This window comes from Delphinus delphis, chromosome 7 (assembly GCF_949987515.2).
Source record: "Delphinus delphis chromosome 7, mDelDel1.2, whole genome shotgun sequence".
Taxonomy (NCBI): Eukaryota; Metazoa; Chordata; class Mammalia; order Artiodactyla; family Delphinidae; genus Delphinus; species Delphinus delphis.
Window position 1 is genome coordinate 9177703 of NC_082689.1, and position 19119 is coordinate 9196821.

The 19119-nt window shown below is 41.1% G+C and overlaps 1 protein-coding gene across 2 annotated transcripts in view; it reads right to left on the reverse strand.

The window, feature by feature from the left end:
- Positions 1-13130, reverse strand: part of LOC132428314 (nuclear autoantigen Sp-100-like) — an 84091-nt gene extending 70961 nt beyond the window's left edge. For both annotated transcript variants that reach the window (XM_060015957.2, XM_060015956.2), the window contains exon 1: positions 12964-13130. In XM_060015957.2, coding sequence (XP_059871940.1) covers positions 12964-12995 — 32 coding nt within the window. In that variant the 5' untranslated portion in view covers positions 12996-13130. The remainder of the gene's footprint in view (positions 1-12963) is intronic.
- Between the last annotated feature and the right edge of the window lie 5989 nt (positions 13131-19119).

A 19119-nucleotide genomic window follows, 5' to 3' on the forward strand; every position in this document is an offset into this window, starting at 1 on the left:
TTTCTCTAATAATTTTGATGTTGAGCATCTATTTATGTGCTTTTTGGCCATATGTATATCTTCTTTGGAGAAATGTCTGTTTAGATCTTCCACCCATTTTTTGATTGGGTTGTTTATGTTTTGATATTGAGTTGTATGAATTGTTTGTATATTTTGGAGATTAATCCTTTGTCAGTTGCTTCATTTGCAAAAATTTTCTCCCATTCTGAGGGTTGTCTTTTCAACTTGTTTATGGTTTCCTTTGCTGTGCAAAAGCTTTGCAGTTTAATTAGGTCCCATTTGTTTATTTTTGTTTTAATTTTCATTACTCTAGGAGGCAGGTCAGAAAAGATATTGCTGTGATTTATGTCAAAGAGTGTTCAGCCTGTTTTCCTCTAAGAGTTTTATAGTATCGTACCTCACATTTAGGTCTTTAATCCATTTTGAGTTAATTTTTGTGTATGGAGTTAGGGAGTGTTCTAATTTCATTCTTTTACATGTAGCTGTCCAGTTTTCCCAGAACCACTTATTGAAGAGGCTGTCTTTTCTCCATTGTGTATTCTTGCCTCCTTTGTCATAGATTAGGTGACCATGGGTGCATAGGTTTATGGGCTTTCTATCCTGTTCCATTGATCTATATTTCTGTTTTTGTGCCAGTACCATACTGTTTTGATGACTGTAGCTTTGTAGTATAGTCTGAAGTCAGGGAGCCTGATTCCTCCAGCTCTATTTTTCTTTCTTAAGATTGCTTTCTATTCAGGGTCTTTTGTGTCTCCATACAAATTTAAAAATTTTTATTCTAGTTCCGTGAAAAACTCCATTGGTAATTTGATAAGGATTGCATTGACTCTATAGACTACCTTGGGTAGTACAGTCATTTTGACAATATTGATTCTTGCAGTCCAATAACGTGGTATATCTTTCCAGTTTGTGTCATCTTTGATTTCTTTCATCAGCTTCTCATAGCTTTCAGAGTACAAGTCTTTTGTCTCCTTGGTAGGTTTATTCCTAGGTATTTTATTCTTTTTGATGCGATAGTAAGTAGGATTGTTTCTTTAAAAAAGAAAGAAATCCTGCCATTTAGGACAACATGGATGAACCTAGAGGTTCATTATGCTAAGTTAAATAAAGCAGTCACAGAAGGATAAATACTGCATGATTCCACTTACATAAGGTATCTAAAATAGTCAAACTCATAGAAGTAGAGAATTGAATGGTGGTTACCAGTGCTGGGGGTGGGAAATGGGTAATTGTTTTTCAATGGGTATAAAGTTTCAGTTATGCAAGATGAATAAGTCCTAGAGATCTACTATAAAACATAGTACCTATAGTTAACAAATACAAAAAGTGGTTTGGAGGTGATAAATATGTTTAGTACCTTGGTTGTGGTGATGGTATCATGTCCAAACTCATCAAATTTTATACATTAGATATGAGCAATTTTTTGTATATCAATTATACTTCAATAAATCTTTAAAAAATATAGTTACTCACACAAGGGGAAACTGGAAAAAGGAAAGCCAATTTAGGCTTCTGAATTGTGAATGGGGTCAGGAATCAGAGGCACCATTACTTCAGAAGACAGATTGAGTGGTGAAAGTCAAAACTGGCACAATGAAACTCACCAGTCAACTAGAGGCATCCTTTACACAGAGCCCTAATCAAGTTTTCATGTCTCATTCTTAAATGTAAATGGACACCTGATGGAATCCTTGAGAAGAAACAAATAGTAGGGAAAGAGATGGAAAGTAACTAACTCTCAAAAAAACCTTGTAATAAATGGAATTAAAAAAAAAAACTATTGTCTTCAGTAGTAGAAAAACAGTATCGGATTCATTTTTCAAAAAAGATGTATAAAAAAAGAAAGTTTTAAAAAGAGGTTTTGGAAATTACAAATATGATGGCAGAGATTTAAAAATCACTAGAATGAATGAATGAGCTGAGAAAATTTTACAGATGGTAGATTCAAAAGAAAAAAAATATAAAGAACTGCCCCAAGACCCTGAAAAGCAGGAAGCTTGTAGAGGATAAACCTAGGAGACCTAATATCCAACTAACATGAATTCCAAAAAATAGGAGAAAGCAGAAGGGAGGAAATAACTGAAGAACTATTACAAGCAAAATTGTGTGACTTAAAATAAGTAGGTTTCCATTTGAAAGGGCCCTGGAGTACCCAGAACAATGAATAAAACCAACCCTCACACTAAGGCAATTAAAAGAACAAGAGAAATCTCCTGAAAGAACAAACAATGAAACAGATCTCTGCAGTCTGTCAGACCCTGAATTGAAAAAGGAGGTAATAAAATTGCTGAAGGAATTAAGAAACACTATTGATAGAAATTGCAGATCACTGTAATACAGAACTAGAAATTATAAAGAGGAGCCAATCAAATTTAGACACCTCAATTGCTGAGATGAAAACTGAGCTAAAGGCAATAAATCTGTTGCATTTCTTTACACTGACAATGAAATATCAGAAAGGGAAAGTTAAAAAAAAAAGCAGTCACTTTTAAAATTGCATCAAAACCCCCCCAAAACTTAGGAATAAACCTGACCAAGGAAGTGAAAGACTTATATGCTGAGACTATAAAACATTGATAAAGGAAATCAAAGATTTCTGCGGAAAAATACAAGACAATATTAGGAGAAGTCCACTTAGTAAGATTTATATCCATAAGATCAACAAACTCAAACCAATAGTTTTCCCCTATGCCAGCAATAAAAATTTAGAAAATGTAAAAGAAAAATGAGTTCCCATTTATAAATATAATTGTAAAATGCCTAGCACTAAATTTACCCAATGAGCTTACCATAGGGATCATTAAAAAACAATAACTTTACTGTAGAACTTGAATATGTACTTGAATAAATAAAGAGACATGCCATCTTTCTAGTTGGGACCATTCAGAATTTTTTAAATTTTAATTTAATTTTTAAATTTTAATTTAAAATTTAATTTAAATCTATATATTCATTCAATGTCTATTGACTGAATCCCAGAAAGATGGGTTATACTACAGAACATTAACAATTGGTCCCAACATTTATCTAGAAGAGGAAGAACTCAAGAATATCTATGAATATTTTGAAAATAGGAATGATAAAGAGTTTTACCTATAAAGCCATAGTAACTAAAATATTTCAGTGTTGAAAGAGGAATAAAAAAATAGAATCATGGATCAGAACAAGGATCACCTATATATAAAAGGTAATCTAGTATATGTTTAAAATGTTCTTTCAAATCAGTAGTTAAACTACTAAGTTAATGTTATTGCATAAATGGTCCTTTTTTGAAGGAAAAAAATGGTAGTTCTGTAGCTCATTCCATTTGCAAAAACAAATCTCCCGTGGAATTAAGAAAGAAATATAAACCAACCAAAAAAACAACTGAGCAAACTATAAAACATTTTATCTTTCCTTTTTTCTTTCCTTTCTATCTGCCATTCTATTGGCCACTGTCCCTTATTCGAAGAAAATTTTTGCAAATACCTTACCAGGAGTCCTTACAAAATTCATGATTATTTCCATTTTCACAGAGATTCCATTAAATATCCTGATCTTTCAACTTGCTGACCTTCTCATCTCTAATAATCTTGTCTTCCACTTGATTTCTGCAACTTTCTTCCATGGCCATACTTTAGACTTCATCATTTCTCCAATTTATGCATGCTCCAAAATCTCAGACTCAAATATGACCACTGCCTCATCTATTGCAGGTCATGTCTTCTAACACCTGCACTCCAATGAATCTGTGATCCCCTACTCTCAGGTTCCCAATTCTGCTACATTTTTTAAAAATTTTTCATAATTGCTTCTATGTCTTCACTTTTCTTACCCACCTAAATTCATGATATACTGTTATATTCCAGTGTTCTGGGCACTGTTTTCCATTACCTCTCCCTGACTCAGGCACAATCAATACAGAATCATTCTTTCTCACTTCTGCCTCAACAACTTTTCCTTCTCTATTGGACTATTACTATCAACATACAGCATGCTTCAATATTACCCATTTAAAAATATCCCTACACTCAGATTACCTCTCCTGTTGTGTTTCTTGTTTGAAATTGTCCATATTAACTGTCTCCACTTTTCCACCTCAGTCTCTCTTGCACACATTCAAGTTTTACCCCTACCAATACCCTATACATAATATTTTGGGTTTATGTTTTCCCTGACCTCCACACTGCCAAACCCAAAGGCCAATTCTCAGTCCTCCTCTTACTTTATCCCTCAACCTCATGGACATTGATAAACTTCTCCCTTCTGGAAATGCTTTCTTCATTTGGCTCCTGAGAGCCATGCCTTTATGGCTTTCCAACTATCTCCTTGGCTATTCCTACTCTTTTGCATGTATTCAACTACTCAAGGACAGTTCTCTTACCTCTTTTCTATCTGCACTCCTTCCCTGTGTAATCATATCTATTCCCATGGCTCTGGATACCAGCCACACATGGACAATTCCCAAATGTGCATCTCTACCTCATATCTCTCCCCTGGACTCCAGATTTATATTCAACCATCTTCACTTTGATGACACAGGTAGGCTTTTTACAATTAGCAGGCAGCAACTGATCACTGATCTTCTGAGTCACCTCTTGAAACCTGCTTATTTTCTTATTTTTCCATATATAGGATTTAGTAAATACATATAACAGCACCTATGAGGTATATGCTCTTATTATCCCATTTTACAGATGAAGAAACAGAGGTACAGAGATGTTAAGCAATATCCCCAAGGCCACATAATTATTGAAGAACAGAGTGAGGCTTTGGACCAGAGTCCAGGCCCTTTAATCACTACACAATGTTGCCATCTAGGCAAATGACAACGCTCTCCTTTAATTTCTTTGGCTAAAACATTTCCAGTCTTCTACGACACTTCTCTTCCTCTCATACTTAATGTCTGATCCATCTTTGACTGTTCTTGGCTTTACCATAGAAATATATCCAGTATCCCACCCTTTTTCTTTATATTCATTGCACCAACCTGGTCCCAACCACCATCATCTCTTGCCTGGCTACTGTCATAGCTACCAACTAGTCTTCTTGTTTCCACTCATGTCATATTGCAGCTGTTCTCCAAACATCAAACATAAGCAAAAGAGATCTTTTAAAAACTGGAATCAGATTACTTCACTCTATTGAAAACCCTCCAATGACTCCCCACTCTATTTTGAATAAAATATAAAGTCTTGACCATGACCCATGAGAAACATGACCTTCCAACCTCATTTTCTACTACTCCTCTTCTAGATCACTGCCCTTTGGCACCTTAACCTCCAAGCCTTCTTCAGACATTCCAAGCATGTTTCTATGCCTGACTTTTCATTGGCTGTTTCCTCTACTTAGAACATTTCTTCAGGAATTGGCATGGTGCTTTTCCTCAATACATTCATGACTCTCATCAAATACTAACCTCTCAGAAAGCCCTCCCAGGACATCCTGTCTAAAATTGCACTCCCATTACACTCTATCCATGTACCCCATATGCTTTTTTCTTTATACTCTTACCACTTTCTGTCATTAAATTATACATTTATTTGTTCATTTGTTTACTATTTGTCTCTCACTGGAATGTCATTTCCATTAGGGCGGGGACTTGGTCTGCTTTGCTCACCATGATATTCCAGCATCTCATTAAGTTCTGAAAACATGGTATCGGGAAATATTTGTGAATGAATGAATAAAGTATTCGTATAATATATAGGAGAATATGGTTAGAATTCTGAGTATATAAAAGGCATTTTAAAAAAAGCATAAGGAGGATAACATTGGTGAACTTGAGTATAAAAACGGATATGGATACATGTACCCCAATGTTAATCGCAGCATTATTTAAATTGCCAAGATATGGAAGCAACTTAAGTGCCCATCAACAGACGAATGTATAAATAAGGCATGATGCACACACACACACACACACACACACACACACACACACACACACACACACACACTGGAATGTTACTCAGCCATTAAAAAAATAAAATTTTGCTATTTGCAATAATGTGAATGGACCTAGAGTATTGTGCTTAGTGAGACAAGTCAGATAGAAAAAGACAAATACTCTGTGTTATCACTTATATATGGAATCTAAAATATAAAACAAATGAATGTATATAACAAAACAGCAACAGATTTACAGATACAGAGAACAAGCTAGTGGTGGTTACCAGTGAGGAGAGGGAAGTGGGGAGGGGCAAGATAGGCATATGAGATTAAGAGACACAAACTACTATGTATAAAATAACTAAGCAACAGACATATATTGTATAGCACATGGAAATATATCCATTATTTTGTAATAACTTTAAATGGAGTACAATCTATAAAAAATCGAATCCCTGTGTTGTACACCTAAAACTCATGTAATATTGTAAATCAACTCTACTTCAATTAAAAATAATAAAAAAATTTTTAAAATTGTATGTGATTTTTGAATAAAATGGGAAAATGAAACTAGACTATAGGTTAACCCTTGGTTAGTATCCACATAAAATAATGTAAACAAAAATTCATCAGAGGGTAGGATCGAACAGTTTGAGGCAGGCCAGAAGTCCAGTATAGAACAATTAGAAGAGCTGGGTAGAATACCAGAAAATGATTTTAAAGGGACTAGAGAGCTACAGAAGCAACAGAGTCTGCAGAGACTAAGGTTCTAGAGACTGGAGACCTTTGGGAGCTGAGAAGCTATAATTGTTATTTTTCAGGGTGGTGGCTGGTATTTGCTGATTCTGGGAACAGAGGCTGAGAATTTGGGCTTGGCCAAGACCAAAGAGTGTTACTCTTAGCAGGGAACACAGAGAGCTTGTGACAGTCACACAGGGCTGGAGACTTGAGGGGCCTCAACACACAACCCATTCTTCTTCCCAAGATATTTGGTAAAGTTTTTAAGGCCAGGAGGCTGGAATAAAAATGTAAAAAGTCTCTGAAAAGCAAAGCAGAATTACCTGAAGGCTCACCATGCAGAAAAGGCAAAGACAATCATGATGAGGTCCAGAGAACATAAAGGGAGAGAGTTGAAAGCTCTGAAGGGAGTGATGATGTGGCTTTGGAATCTGTAGCCTTTTTGTCCCATGAGAGCACTTGTAAATTCTGAACATAGCTAGAAGCTAAGAATCTGGACTTGGCACAGGCAAAGGGCTGTAACTGGAGGACAAAGAAACTAGCAGAACTTCTGATGGTCATTTGGAGTTGGAGTGCAAAGTTAGAGACTTCAAGGAAATTAAAAACTTGGTTGGTTTTCTCAAGAACTTTTTTCATTTCTAAAGCTGCATGAAGAAAGAGGGTGAAAATATGACAAAAGCTTTGAAAAGCAGAGAAAACTTGATTGCTCTCTCTCAGTTGAAAGCCCTGGATGTCCTCATCTGTGATCAGGGCAAACCAGAGGTATATTAAATCTTATCAAAAAATGCATACTAATCTTGAGTCATTTCATGCCCTGAATGTGTAATGTAGTCTGCCTCATTGTTTTACTTGCTTAGCAGAGGAAAGGGGAATCACTCTTATGTGGAAGAGAATATTTGGGGGCTCCATGTCTTGCATACACAATGTCTGGCATTCAATCAAAAATTAATAGGCATGTCAAAAGATAGGACTATAAGACCAAACCAAGAAAAAAAAAGATGATGGAAGCAAGTGCACAGATGATCCAGAGATTGGACTTAGCACATAAAATCTGTGATTAACATGGTCAAGAAAATGGATGAAATGATGGAGAAAATAGAAAGTCAGATAATTCTACCAGAGAATTGGAATCTACAAAAAATAATGAAATGGAATATTTAGATCTAAAAATACAATTTTAAAAATGAAACTTGTTGCTAGTATTTAGCAGAAGATTGGATTAAAAAGACAACACTTGTCGATTGGCCAACTAGAAGATAGATACCTCAATAAAAGACAACCAACTAAAGTACAGACATTTAAAAAATGGAAAAATGCAGAAAAGCATGAAAGGAATATGTGAGAGACAGTCAAAAGGTCTAGTATAATCTGCTTTTGAGCCCTAGAGAGAGGAGGAAGCTGGGGGGAGGGCAGAAGAAATATTTGAAGAGTTAACGGCTAAGGATTTTCCAAAACAGATAAAAGGCATCAACTCACAAATTCAAGCAACTGTGAAAACACCAACAGGTTAAATGCAAAACAAAAACAATAAAAAAACAAACAAATCTAGACTCACTACAGTTTAAATGCTAAGAGAAAATCCTAGAAGCAGTCAGAGAAAACTTCAAGAGCCACAATCAAACCTCAAGCCATAAACTTTGAAAAATGGCAGTTAATCAATCAATCAATCACTTAGTCAATGTGTACAGTATTGTGTACATTTCCTTAGTCAAGGAAATGAAACTAGGTGTACAGTATTAGAGACTGCTGTACTATCTTTGCAACTTTTCTGTAAATATAACCTTATTCCAAAATAAAAAGTTTATTTAAAAAAAGAAATCTGTGAGTGAGAACTGGCAGAAACAACAGAAAACAGGGTCACAAACACCTCATATATTGAAAGTATCAGATGCCAAATACAAAACTTCTTTAATCTGTATAAGTCTTTTTATTAAGAAAGAAAGTCTATAGCAAACATCATTCATAATTGTATAATGGTAAAGGACTTCCCTTTGGGACTGGAATCAAGATAGAGATGATTACTGTCACTACTTACACTCGCCATGTACAAAGTCCTAGCCCACACAGTAAGGCAAGAAAAAGAAGTAGGAAGTATAAGAATTAGATTGAAAGTAACAAAATAGTCATTATGTATACATTATATAAATTTATATCTCTATACAAAATATATATCTCCATACAATTTATTAGAATTTTTTAAAGTTTGGCAGTTTCAATTTATTTTTATATCTTAGTAACAAGCAGCTAGAAAGTTGATTTTTAAATTATATAGATATCATAGCACAAAGATCTCAAGTACCTATGAATAAATCTAGCAGAAGTATAAGACTTCTAGACAGAAAAGTTTAAATTTTATTAGAAAATATTTTTAAATTAATATATATATACCATATTAATGAGATGGAAGACAAGATTGTAAAGATGTCAATTCTCTTCAGATTGACCTATAGAGTCAACGCAATCCTAACCAAAATCTCGACAAGATTTTGACAAGCTGATTTGGAGATGCAAAGGGCCAAGACACTTTGGAAGAAGAAAAGAACATGGGAAGATTTACTCTTCAAGAGTTCACGTGAAGTTGTTGGCACCATGACAGCGTGGAAACACATAAGGAGAGGCTGTCATAGGTCAATGGCAGAGAAGAGAGTGCACAGAAACAGACCCTGCACATATGGCCCCTTGGCTAATGGGAAAGGGAGCACTACAGATCAGTGGGGAAAGGGATGGTTTAACAGATTAAAGGACTCTCAGACAAAAATTCATAAGAATTAAAGTAGAAGCTTTAACCGTAGATCAGACAGGAAGTAATATGGTCTCAGATAAGACAGGAAATGTCGGGGGAAAAACACAAAAACATTCACTCAGCGTAAGGCTGTGGGTGGTGGGAGAGCTGCCCAGGTCATGCTGGAACGAAATGGGCTGTAAAACCAGGGCAGGCATATGAACAAGAAAGTAAAGCAACACTTGAAACCAAACTGCAAATAGAATCAATCTGGAAGGATAACCCAGAGGATGAAGAAAACATCCCCAAAGCACTGACATCACACAAAAACCTAAATAATAAAGCAAGAACATGAAGATAGGGTGATAAAATAACAATATGTGACTTCAAGTGGAGTTGGAAGAGCTGTAGAAACAAATTAAGATCCCCCCAAATAAACAAATCAACTTAAAAAAAACCCCAAGAAACCAAAAACTACTAAAAATTAAATAATTGTCATGAAGAAAAGTTTGAGACAACCATCACAAGCAGAAAGTAAAAAGCTAAAGAGATGAAAGATTAGGGACAGATAAAAGCTGTGAAGGCTGAAGTTGCTCCAGTGGAAGAATAATTTTGCCCCAAAATTGAAATAGAAAATCGTTTTGGTGATACTAGAGGAGAAACTTACCCTGAAGTAAAGGTAGAATTGAATCTATCACCTTAAAAACACAAGGGCTATATTTAAAGACTGTGCACACAGAATTTATCAATAACACTCTGCATCACTTTATTTATTCATAATAACAAGGGTACATCTATTTTATAAAATCAATACAATAATAAGGCTATGCTTTAAAGTTTAAGCTTTAATAAGATAAAGTCACCACAACAAAGTGAAAGGGCAAGGAAAGTATATTTATAAGTTTCAGAATTTTAGCAAATTCTCCCTTACAGTTAAAGAAAGAACAATCACCTCAACTCACTAACACTGGCAATAAATCAACCAGCACTTCATAGAAGAGGCCAATAGACAAAAAAACTGTTCAACCTCTCATGTAATCAGGAGGGTAAAGTTAACAAGATGCAACTCTTGATCCACCACCTCTGCAAAGTTTGGGTGTGGGGAGATGGCTCACCTAAATCTTGTAGGTGAATACATTGGTTCAGCTACTTAGAAAGGCCGTTTGCAGAATCCATAAACAATTAAACATTAGTACCCTTTGCCTCAGCAATTCCACTTTTTTGGTTATTGACACAAGACAAACACTTTTATATGTACAAAAATATAAAGAAATACATCATCATTGTTATCACTGCTTCTTCGTAAAAGTGAACAATTGAAAATGATCTAAATGTCTGTCAATAGGGTGGGGAGGAGGGATGCTTTAAAAACCATGGTGTAGGGGGCTTCCCTGGTGGCGCAGTGGTTAGGAACCCGCCTACCAATGCAAGGGATGTGGGTTTAAGCCCTGGTCTGGGAAGATCCCACATGCTGCGGAGCAACTAAGCCTGTGTGCCACAGCTAGTGAGCCTGTGCTCTAGATCCCATGAGTCACAACTACGGAAGCCTACATGCTGCAACTACTGAAGCCCACACGCCTAGAGCCCATGCTCCGCAACAAGAGAAGCCACTGCAATAAGCCTGCACTCCACAACAAAGACCCAATGCAGCCAAAAATAAAAAAACAAAACAAACAAAAAAAAACGATGGTGTAAGTCAGAATGGCCATCATCAAAAAGTCTATAAATAATAAATGCTGGAGACAGTGTGGAGAAAAGAGAACCCTCCTACACTGCTGGTGGGAATGTAAATTGGTACAGCTACTATGGAGAATAGTACGGAGATTCCTTAAAAAACTAAAAATAGAGCTACCATATGATCCAGCAATCCCTCCTGGGCATATATCTGGAGAAAACCATACTTGGAAAAGATACACGCACCCCAATGTTCATAGCAGCACTATTTACAATAGCCAAGATGTGGAAGCAACCTAAATGTCCATCAACAGATGAACAGAGAAAGAAGATTGGTATATTTATACAATGGAATATTACTCAGCCATAAAAAAAGAACGAAATAATGCCATTTGCAGCAACATGGAGGGACCTAGAGGTGAAGTAAGTCAGACAGAGAAAGACAAATCTCATATGATATCACTTATTTGTGGAATCTAAATATGATACAAATGAACTTATTTACAAAACAGAAACAGACTCACAGACATAGGAAACAAACTTATGGTTACCAAAGGGGAAACGTGGTGGGAGGGATAAATTAGGAATTTTGGAGTAACATATACACACTAGTATATAAAGTAGACAAACAACAAGGAACTACTGTATAGCACAGGGAACTATACTCAGTATTTTGTAAAACCTATATGGGAAAAGAATCTGAAAAAGAATATATGTTTTTATATGTATATATGTGTGTGTATGTGTATATATATATATATAAAACTGAATCACTTTGCTCTACACCTGAAACTAACACCATATTGCAAATCAACTATATTTCAATTAAATAAACAAACAATAAAAACGATGGTGTATCCATTCTACGGGATAGTATTGGGTTGGCCAACAAGTTCGTTCGGATTTTTCTGTAACCTCTTTTGGAACTTTTTGGCCAACTCAATATATAGCTGTTAAAAAGAATGAGAAGAGCCTATGGCTATTAAGGTAAGTGAAAATGCAAAATGGCATTCACAATATGAATCCATTTTTTAAAAAAACAGGATTCAAATTTTGTATTTAAGAAAATGAGTTATATATGTAAATGCAAAGAAAAGGATCTGGAAGGTTATGCCTGCGACTCTAACAGGACTGGTATTGGAAGCTGCAAGTGGGTGAGTGGTGAACAGGACTTTTTCCCTCTATATACTTGTGTATCGTTTGAAATTTTATGAGCAAGAATGCATAATGTATTTCTTTTGTATTAAAAAAATCAAAAAATTTAAAATATTAAGTAGTGGTATTTCTGACCCATTACTAGAGAAAAAGATAGGATTTCTACTCTTTTTCTTGTAGAGGTGTAACCTATTCCAGAACAGAAAACGAAACCAAACATAAAATTACTCAGCCTGTGCTAGCTCTTTGCAGTTTGGGGTATTTCTCTTCCCTTTAATTTCTTTGCTCGGGATCTCTGGAGGAAGAACCCAGGCCCCCAGCTAGAACTGGGAATAGTGGTCCCGTCCACAGGACAGATACGAGACCGACGTCACCACCCAGGGTTTGAGAATAAATCAGGGGTTTCTCCTGAATTTTTTATTTTCGAAACTACCTTCTTCGAAATGACCTGTGTGAAGGTAGAACTGACCTGAGGGGAACGAGAGTGACCTGGGGCCACAAGGAAATAAATCCTCGCTGCAAAGCCTCAGGAAGGACTGCTGCCTTCAGACAGGCCTGCCGGCTGAGCAGTAGCTGCAAAACAAGTAGTCACCTGTGTTGTGGCTGCAGGACTCAACCAGCAGGCGCCCTGCGGCAGTTTAAAATCCTTTCCTCATTATACATTCCTGCCCTTCATTACACTGCAGGTGACTGTTCCCCTACACCAGGCGTAAAGCAGAGGTTTAGTGCAGAGTCCAAAGGACAGCACTGAAGCAGCAGCGAGGCCAGAGCGAAAGGTGGGAGGAAGGGGGAGAAAGACTGACCTGCTGCTGAGCTCGCTGCCCCCACAAGCCATCTTCCCGCCCAGACTGGCCTGGGCCTGAGCTTGGCCTCCGACCCCTCTAGGCTCCCCAGCCTCGGTCCGGTCCCGGGAGGCTGCTGGAGCCCTGAGCCCTGAGCCCTGAGCAGGAAGTCTGCTCTTGGGACTCACCCAGAGATGACTCCGCCCAAGTAGGGAAAAGGGAAGTGAAAGTATTTATCAGTGAGCTGTGCTGTGCAGATGCCCTCCCTCTTCTCGTAACTCCACTGTGCTTCCAGCCATCCTGACATGTGATCCCAGGGATGAAAGACAAGGAATGACAGTCGGGGCCTGGAGGGCCAAGGGAGGAGCAGGGCCAGCCCTCAGGGGTCCACCTGTTTGTGCAAAGACAGCAACAACTTCTGCATGACCCCAACTGTCGCCAGTCTCCTGCCTTCTCAGAGCAGTTCAGAGCTTAGTACATGGTCGGGGTAAACTCCATCTGTGCCCCTTCCCCTTTCCGAGATGACCATGGTGGGGAGAGGGAAAGACAGAGACTTCAAATCTTTTCTCCGGGCTGTGGGAGAGCCTGGACCGATGCATTTAGGTCGTAGCGTATGGACACGGACCAGGAGAGAGCCCAAATGCTCAGCTTTATAAAGTGGAGAGAATGTTCTTAGTATTCCTGGAAATCAGCCAGAGGTAGGAGAAAAATCTCCAAGGCCCTGGGGCCAGAGGCTGGAGCCAAGTTGGTGACAAGTGTTACATCTTAGGTGCAAAGGTCCAAGGTGCCCCGACTATGGGGTTGCTTCACAACTGCAGCCAGGGGTGAAGAGGAGAAACCTGGGAAGCAGTCATGGGAATGCTGAGGGGCAAAGGCTTCCCTTTGGATGGAGATGGAGGTTGGAACCCAGAAAACCTAGAAATGAAAAGGCAGGTGACCCCAGCTGAGAGGGTGACCCTTGGCCCTGAAGTTGTGTCTGTGCACAGGTTTTTCACTCAGATACTGAGCCATCATTCCACGAAGAATGAGAAGTGATCAGAAGACTCACTTGAGTGAGCACAAAAGCGAAGCATATTTGAAAATGAGGGGGAAGGTTTCTACCTTCCCTCCACTTCTTTCTTTCCCCCAAAGAAGTGAGCGTCATATCTCAGTGGTTAAGACAGATCCCAGGACACTGATGAGGGCATCTCTTCCAGTGGGCAGGGTCTCAGTGGTACCAGGTCCTGCACACGTGTGGATCCCTCTCTCCCTCCCTCACTTTGGGGGTGTAGAAGGACTAGTAAGCCGAGCCTCTGTTGGGCACAACCGTCCTCTGCTCCTGACTCCATGAGGCATGGGGTCCAGACAAGGCTGGCACAGACCACACCTGCCGTTTCTAGTGTCCCCTCTCCCTCTTCTCTCTGCCCCTGGGCAGCTGGTGGCCCAGGCCACTGCCATGCTGGCTGTTGACATAAATGTGCCCACTTTTCTGTTGTCTGTTTAGGACCTTCACGTTGAGCACCTGGAATTAGAGGCCACCTAGCAGCGGCTGGACGAGCAATCCACAGGGTGGACACTCCCGCATGGGGGCTGCTCCTGGCCCCTGGCAGAGACCTTCCTGTGGGTCTGAGAAAGCCGGGCCTGCGCCACACTCTGTGAGAGCAGTGGGAGTTTCTGGAGCATCCCCAGGCCTCTGTGGAGAATGCAGTGTCTTTAAGCCAGGAACTCGGGTTTGGAAAAGGACAGGACCAAATTAAGAAGCAGGTTGATCCTAGGATAAACCATAATGAAAAAATATATGTATATATAAAAGAGAATATACATCTATGTATAACTGCATCACTTTGCTGTTCAGCAGAAATTAACACAACATTGTAAATCAACCACACTTCAATTAAAAAAAAAAAAAAGAAGAGGTTGAACTCCTCCTACAAACCCTGCTGGAGAGATTGAAGGAAATAAGGGGGCACCTGGGGCATTTTCCATGGCTGTGAGGACCGCTGGCAATGGGGAGCATCTCTGCTGTCCCGGGAGGATCCCAGCTACTGGGCCCGGAAACCCAGAGGGCAGGGGAGGTCGTGGGGGAGGAGGGACCTGGGGCAGAGGACCCCTAAGGCGACGGGCTTCACGAGCTTCACCAGGAACAGCTTCCCCTCAGACTTCAGCAGTGGGGCTGAGTCTCTAAGCTGGGAGACCCCAGTGGGGACCAGAGGCTTGTCCTTGAGACCAGACAGTAGGACCTGGGATCTGAGCTTAAAGGGCAGAAGGAAGCAGCGTCAGCTGCCAGAGTGGCCACTGAGGCCAGAGGATCAAGACCCTCCGCTCCTCCGTGGGTGTAGAAGTGGAGCGGAGTGGATGCTGGGACCCAAGTGGTTACACTCAGGCCCTGCTCCTTTGTCCCCTTCCAGGGGCAGCACAGTAGTCAGTGGGACTGGCCTGGACCCCCTGCTCCTCTCTCCTCCCAGGAGACTCTCTGGGTACCAGGGGTGAGTCTGCTTGTTCCTTGTCGGGTCTCCCTGGGCTTGTCCTTCCTGCAGGGCCAGGGCTCTGTCAGCCCTTCCAAGGTCAAGTGCACAGAGACAGGGGCCTGGGGGGTGGGGTGTGACTGATGGGAGCTGTGTAAGACTGTGTGGATAAGCTCAATTCTGAGGGTCTGTTTTAGGGATCTCTTTTTTGCTACATGGTAAGTCACGTCACTAAGCCCCATCCAGCTTTTATCATGAAGAAAACTAGTATTTTGATCCCCATCTGTCTCACCGTTTTGCCTGTCAGTTGGTTTTGAATTCAAGTGGGGAGGGTTTATACACAGAATTTGGGGTTCTCCTCTGTGACTTTCACCTTCCTGGGATTTTCCTCTCTCTCCCCAGAAAGCCTGGTTGCCCTGGGCTTCTTCCTGGCTCTGCTGATCAGAAAGAAGGTGGGCTTCCTACCAAGGTTTTGGCCACCCCACGTAAGGCTGCGGCTGCTGTCAAGTAGGGTAATAATAAACAGGAAACAGTTTGTCTGGGTGCTTCCCTTGAGTTTTGACTTCCCTCTACCATCAGCCTGCTTTTGTTCACTTTCTAGAAGCCGTAGGCAACTGTTCTTTGCATATTGTCCTCATAGGGACGTCTTCCACCCAGTTTACTCAGGGAGAGCTGGAGAACCCCGTTCTCTCCTCCAGACAGAAGGCCCGGTCCTCTCCAGCCAGATAGCAGGGTGTGTGCTGATGCCCTGGAACCCTCACTGGGAGGTTCAGGCTGAAGGGTGGAGCCCAGGACCTCAGGAGCATCAGTCCTACTGCAGTTCCCAGGGACACAGGCACACTCTCCCCAGGGAAGACCACAGCCAGGCTCCTTTACAGCCAACAGCCCACATATGCGTCCAGGTAAATGGAACTGACAGGGGCGATGGGCTTAGTGGCCGTCCTTGCCCTTGGCTGTCCAAGGTGGTGGAGTGGACGCTCTCCCTTCTAACATGATGACAGACTCAGCCTTAATCTCCAAAGCACAGGCAATGGAACTACAGTCAACCTGTTCCATTCGATTCAGGAATGTGCCCCCCAGGCTCTGTGGCCTCTCAGACTGACTGGCCTGGGACCACCCCATTCCTCCCCTTAGACATCAGAGCTCACTGATGGTCCCCGGGTGGGTTCTGCCAGTCAGTTTCATTTTCCTTGGCTGTCCAGCCTCCTCCACCCCTTTCCTAAGAGACGTGGATTCCTTTGGGTGAAGACTTCTCCCCTTTGCGTGCAGGAGTAGAAGGAATGTTAACCGAGACACTGGCCCATGAGCAAGCCAGGCCAGCCAGACTCTCTTCGGGGAGTTGGACTCTCACGTGAAGTTTGTTAAGGAGTTAAAACACAGTTGGATAACACTTGTTCAGTGGCAGCTCCGTAACAAGGTGGAGGAGATGTTCCTGGTGTTCAGTTCCTGGAGCAGCTCTGCTTCCTGCCTGGTTCTGGGGCCATTTGCAGGCTCTGAGCCCAGCCTCCTGCCTTTTCGTGAGCCACTGTGCGTCCCATCAATGAAGTCCATCAGAATTTGGGGTTGAGAGAGAGAGAGAGAGACAGAGTTCTGTTTCTCCAGAGAGCCCTGATTAATACAGTCATCAATATAGTGGACAAATGTAATGTACTGCAGGGTGGCCAGACAATCTTTGTCCCTTCAGGCTATATTGTGACAGAGAGCAGGAGAATTCACATAGCCCTGGGGCAAGACTGTAAACATGTACTGTTGTCCAGTCCATGTGAACATGAATTGATTCTTATCCTACTTCCTACTGAATTTTTTTTTTTTTTTTTTTTGCGGTACGCGGGCCTCTCACCGTTGTGGTCTCTCCCGTTGCAGAGCACAGGCTCCGGACGCGCAGGCTCAGCGGCCATGGCTCACGGGCGCAGCCGCTCCGCAGCATGTGGGATCTTCCCGGACCGGGTCACGAACCCGTGTCCCCTGCATTGGCAGGCGGACTCTCAACCACTGCGCCACCAGGGAAGCCCCTACTGAATGTTTTAAAAGTACATTTCTCCATATTAATAGTTGCATGACATATACCATAGGCTGTGCTAACCTGCTCTAATGGAGATACCACACCAAGCAACAACAGCTGCAACTGGGGCTACTGTTGGTTAAGTTTCTAGTAGTCATCTGGCAGCCATGAACCACTTAGCTTTTGCAGAAGCCAGACTGCTGTTCAAACAAAGATGTAATGAGGATTACAACCCTTGCATCCTTAAATCTTTGCATGTGGCACTAATCTCTGTCATTCCCTCATTCTCCAGGACTGTGATTTTCTTTCAATTTACCATTTTCACCAAGGGAAAGTTCAGTTTCAAGCCCTTCTGCTTGGCCTTTCCTAAGACAGTCATTGTTATTTCACAGGTTAAAGATGCAGGTCAGTCAACTGCTATGTATGTTCTCATTATCCTTACTTTCAGGAACTGGGGTAATGGCTGCTGGGTGATCCCATGGATTGAGTGGACTCACTGTTAGATGGACACTACCTGACATCCATACACTCCACTCTAGCAGGGACCATGATGGTGTTTTGGGACCCCAGGTATTAGCATCAGTTCAGATCCTGTATCAACAACTGTTAAAAGATGTGTGTATTTTCCTTTGTCTGGCATATGGTTACTTGAATAAATGACCTTAGGTCCTTTTGGTGAAGAACTCAGGGAATCACTACTTTTACACTTGCTTATGAGACCTGCCCTCATTTCCATGAGCAGGTCCTAGCTTTGGCTCAGGTCTGGAAACTAGGCAAGGGATCTTGACTTTTTATTGGGGTAGCTGGTCTCAGCCATCCGTTCATCTATTTTTAATCTTTTTTGATGATATATATGAAGCAATATCCTTGTTGGCTGCCCATCTCTCTATAAGTTTAAGGTGTACAGCATAATGATTTGTCTTATGTACATCCTAAAATATTACCACAACAGGTTTAGTGACCGTGTCCGATTAGCTATCTCCATAGACTGCTTTGGGCCAGGGCTCCAGCCGTCATTCTAACCTTGCTGCACATTACAAAACTTATTTCATCTTGCTCTGACAGTTAAATGCTGCCACCTGGCTTCCATTATTCTAGAATCCTATCATTTCCATTGTCACTAGGGAATCCAGTTCTGTAAAACATTCCTCCATTATGCCAACCTACAGAGGACAGCCCCCACTGAGTATCTCAAGCATGCTGGTGCCCCTCAGCTGTGTGTGTTCCTTATCACCTTGTTAAGTTAATGTCTCTGAGGCCTCCTGAAGAGCACAGTAACCCGGTGGATGGGTCTTCCAGTTGCAGAGAGTGGAGCCATGCCAACACCCTGAGGCTTTTTTTTTTTTTTTGCAGTACGCGGGCCTCTCACTGTTGTGGCCTCTCCCGTTGCGGAGCACAGGCTCTGGACGTGCAGGCTCAGCGGCCATGGCTCACAGGCCTAGCCGCTCCGCGGCATGTGGGATCTTCCCGGACCAGGGCACGAACCCGTGTCCCCTGCATCGGCAGGCGGACTCTCAACCACTGCGCCACCAGGGAAGCCCCATCCTGAGGCTTTTGGATCTTCTTTTCCACAGTCTGCCCTGGCATCTCTGCTTCCACTTCATCTAGTATGTACCACAGTTTATACCAAGCTTTTTTTAAATTAAATTTTTTAATTAAATGTTTTTCTTCCAGTTTTATTGCAGTATAAGTGACATACAGCACTGTATAAGTTTAAGGCATATATAATGA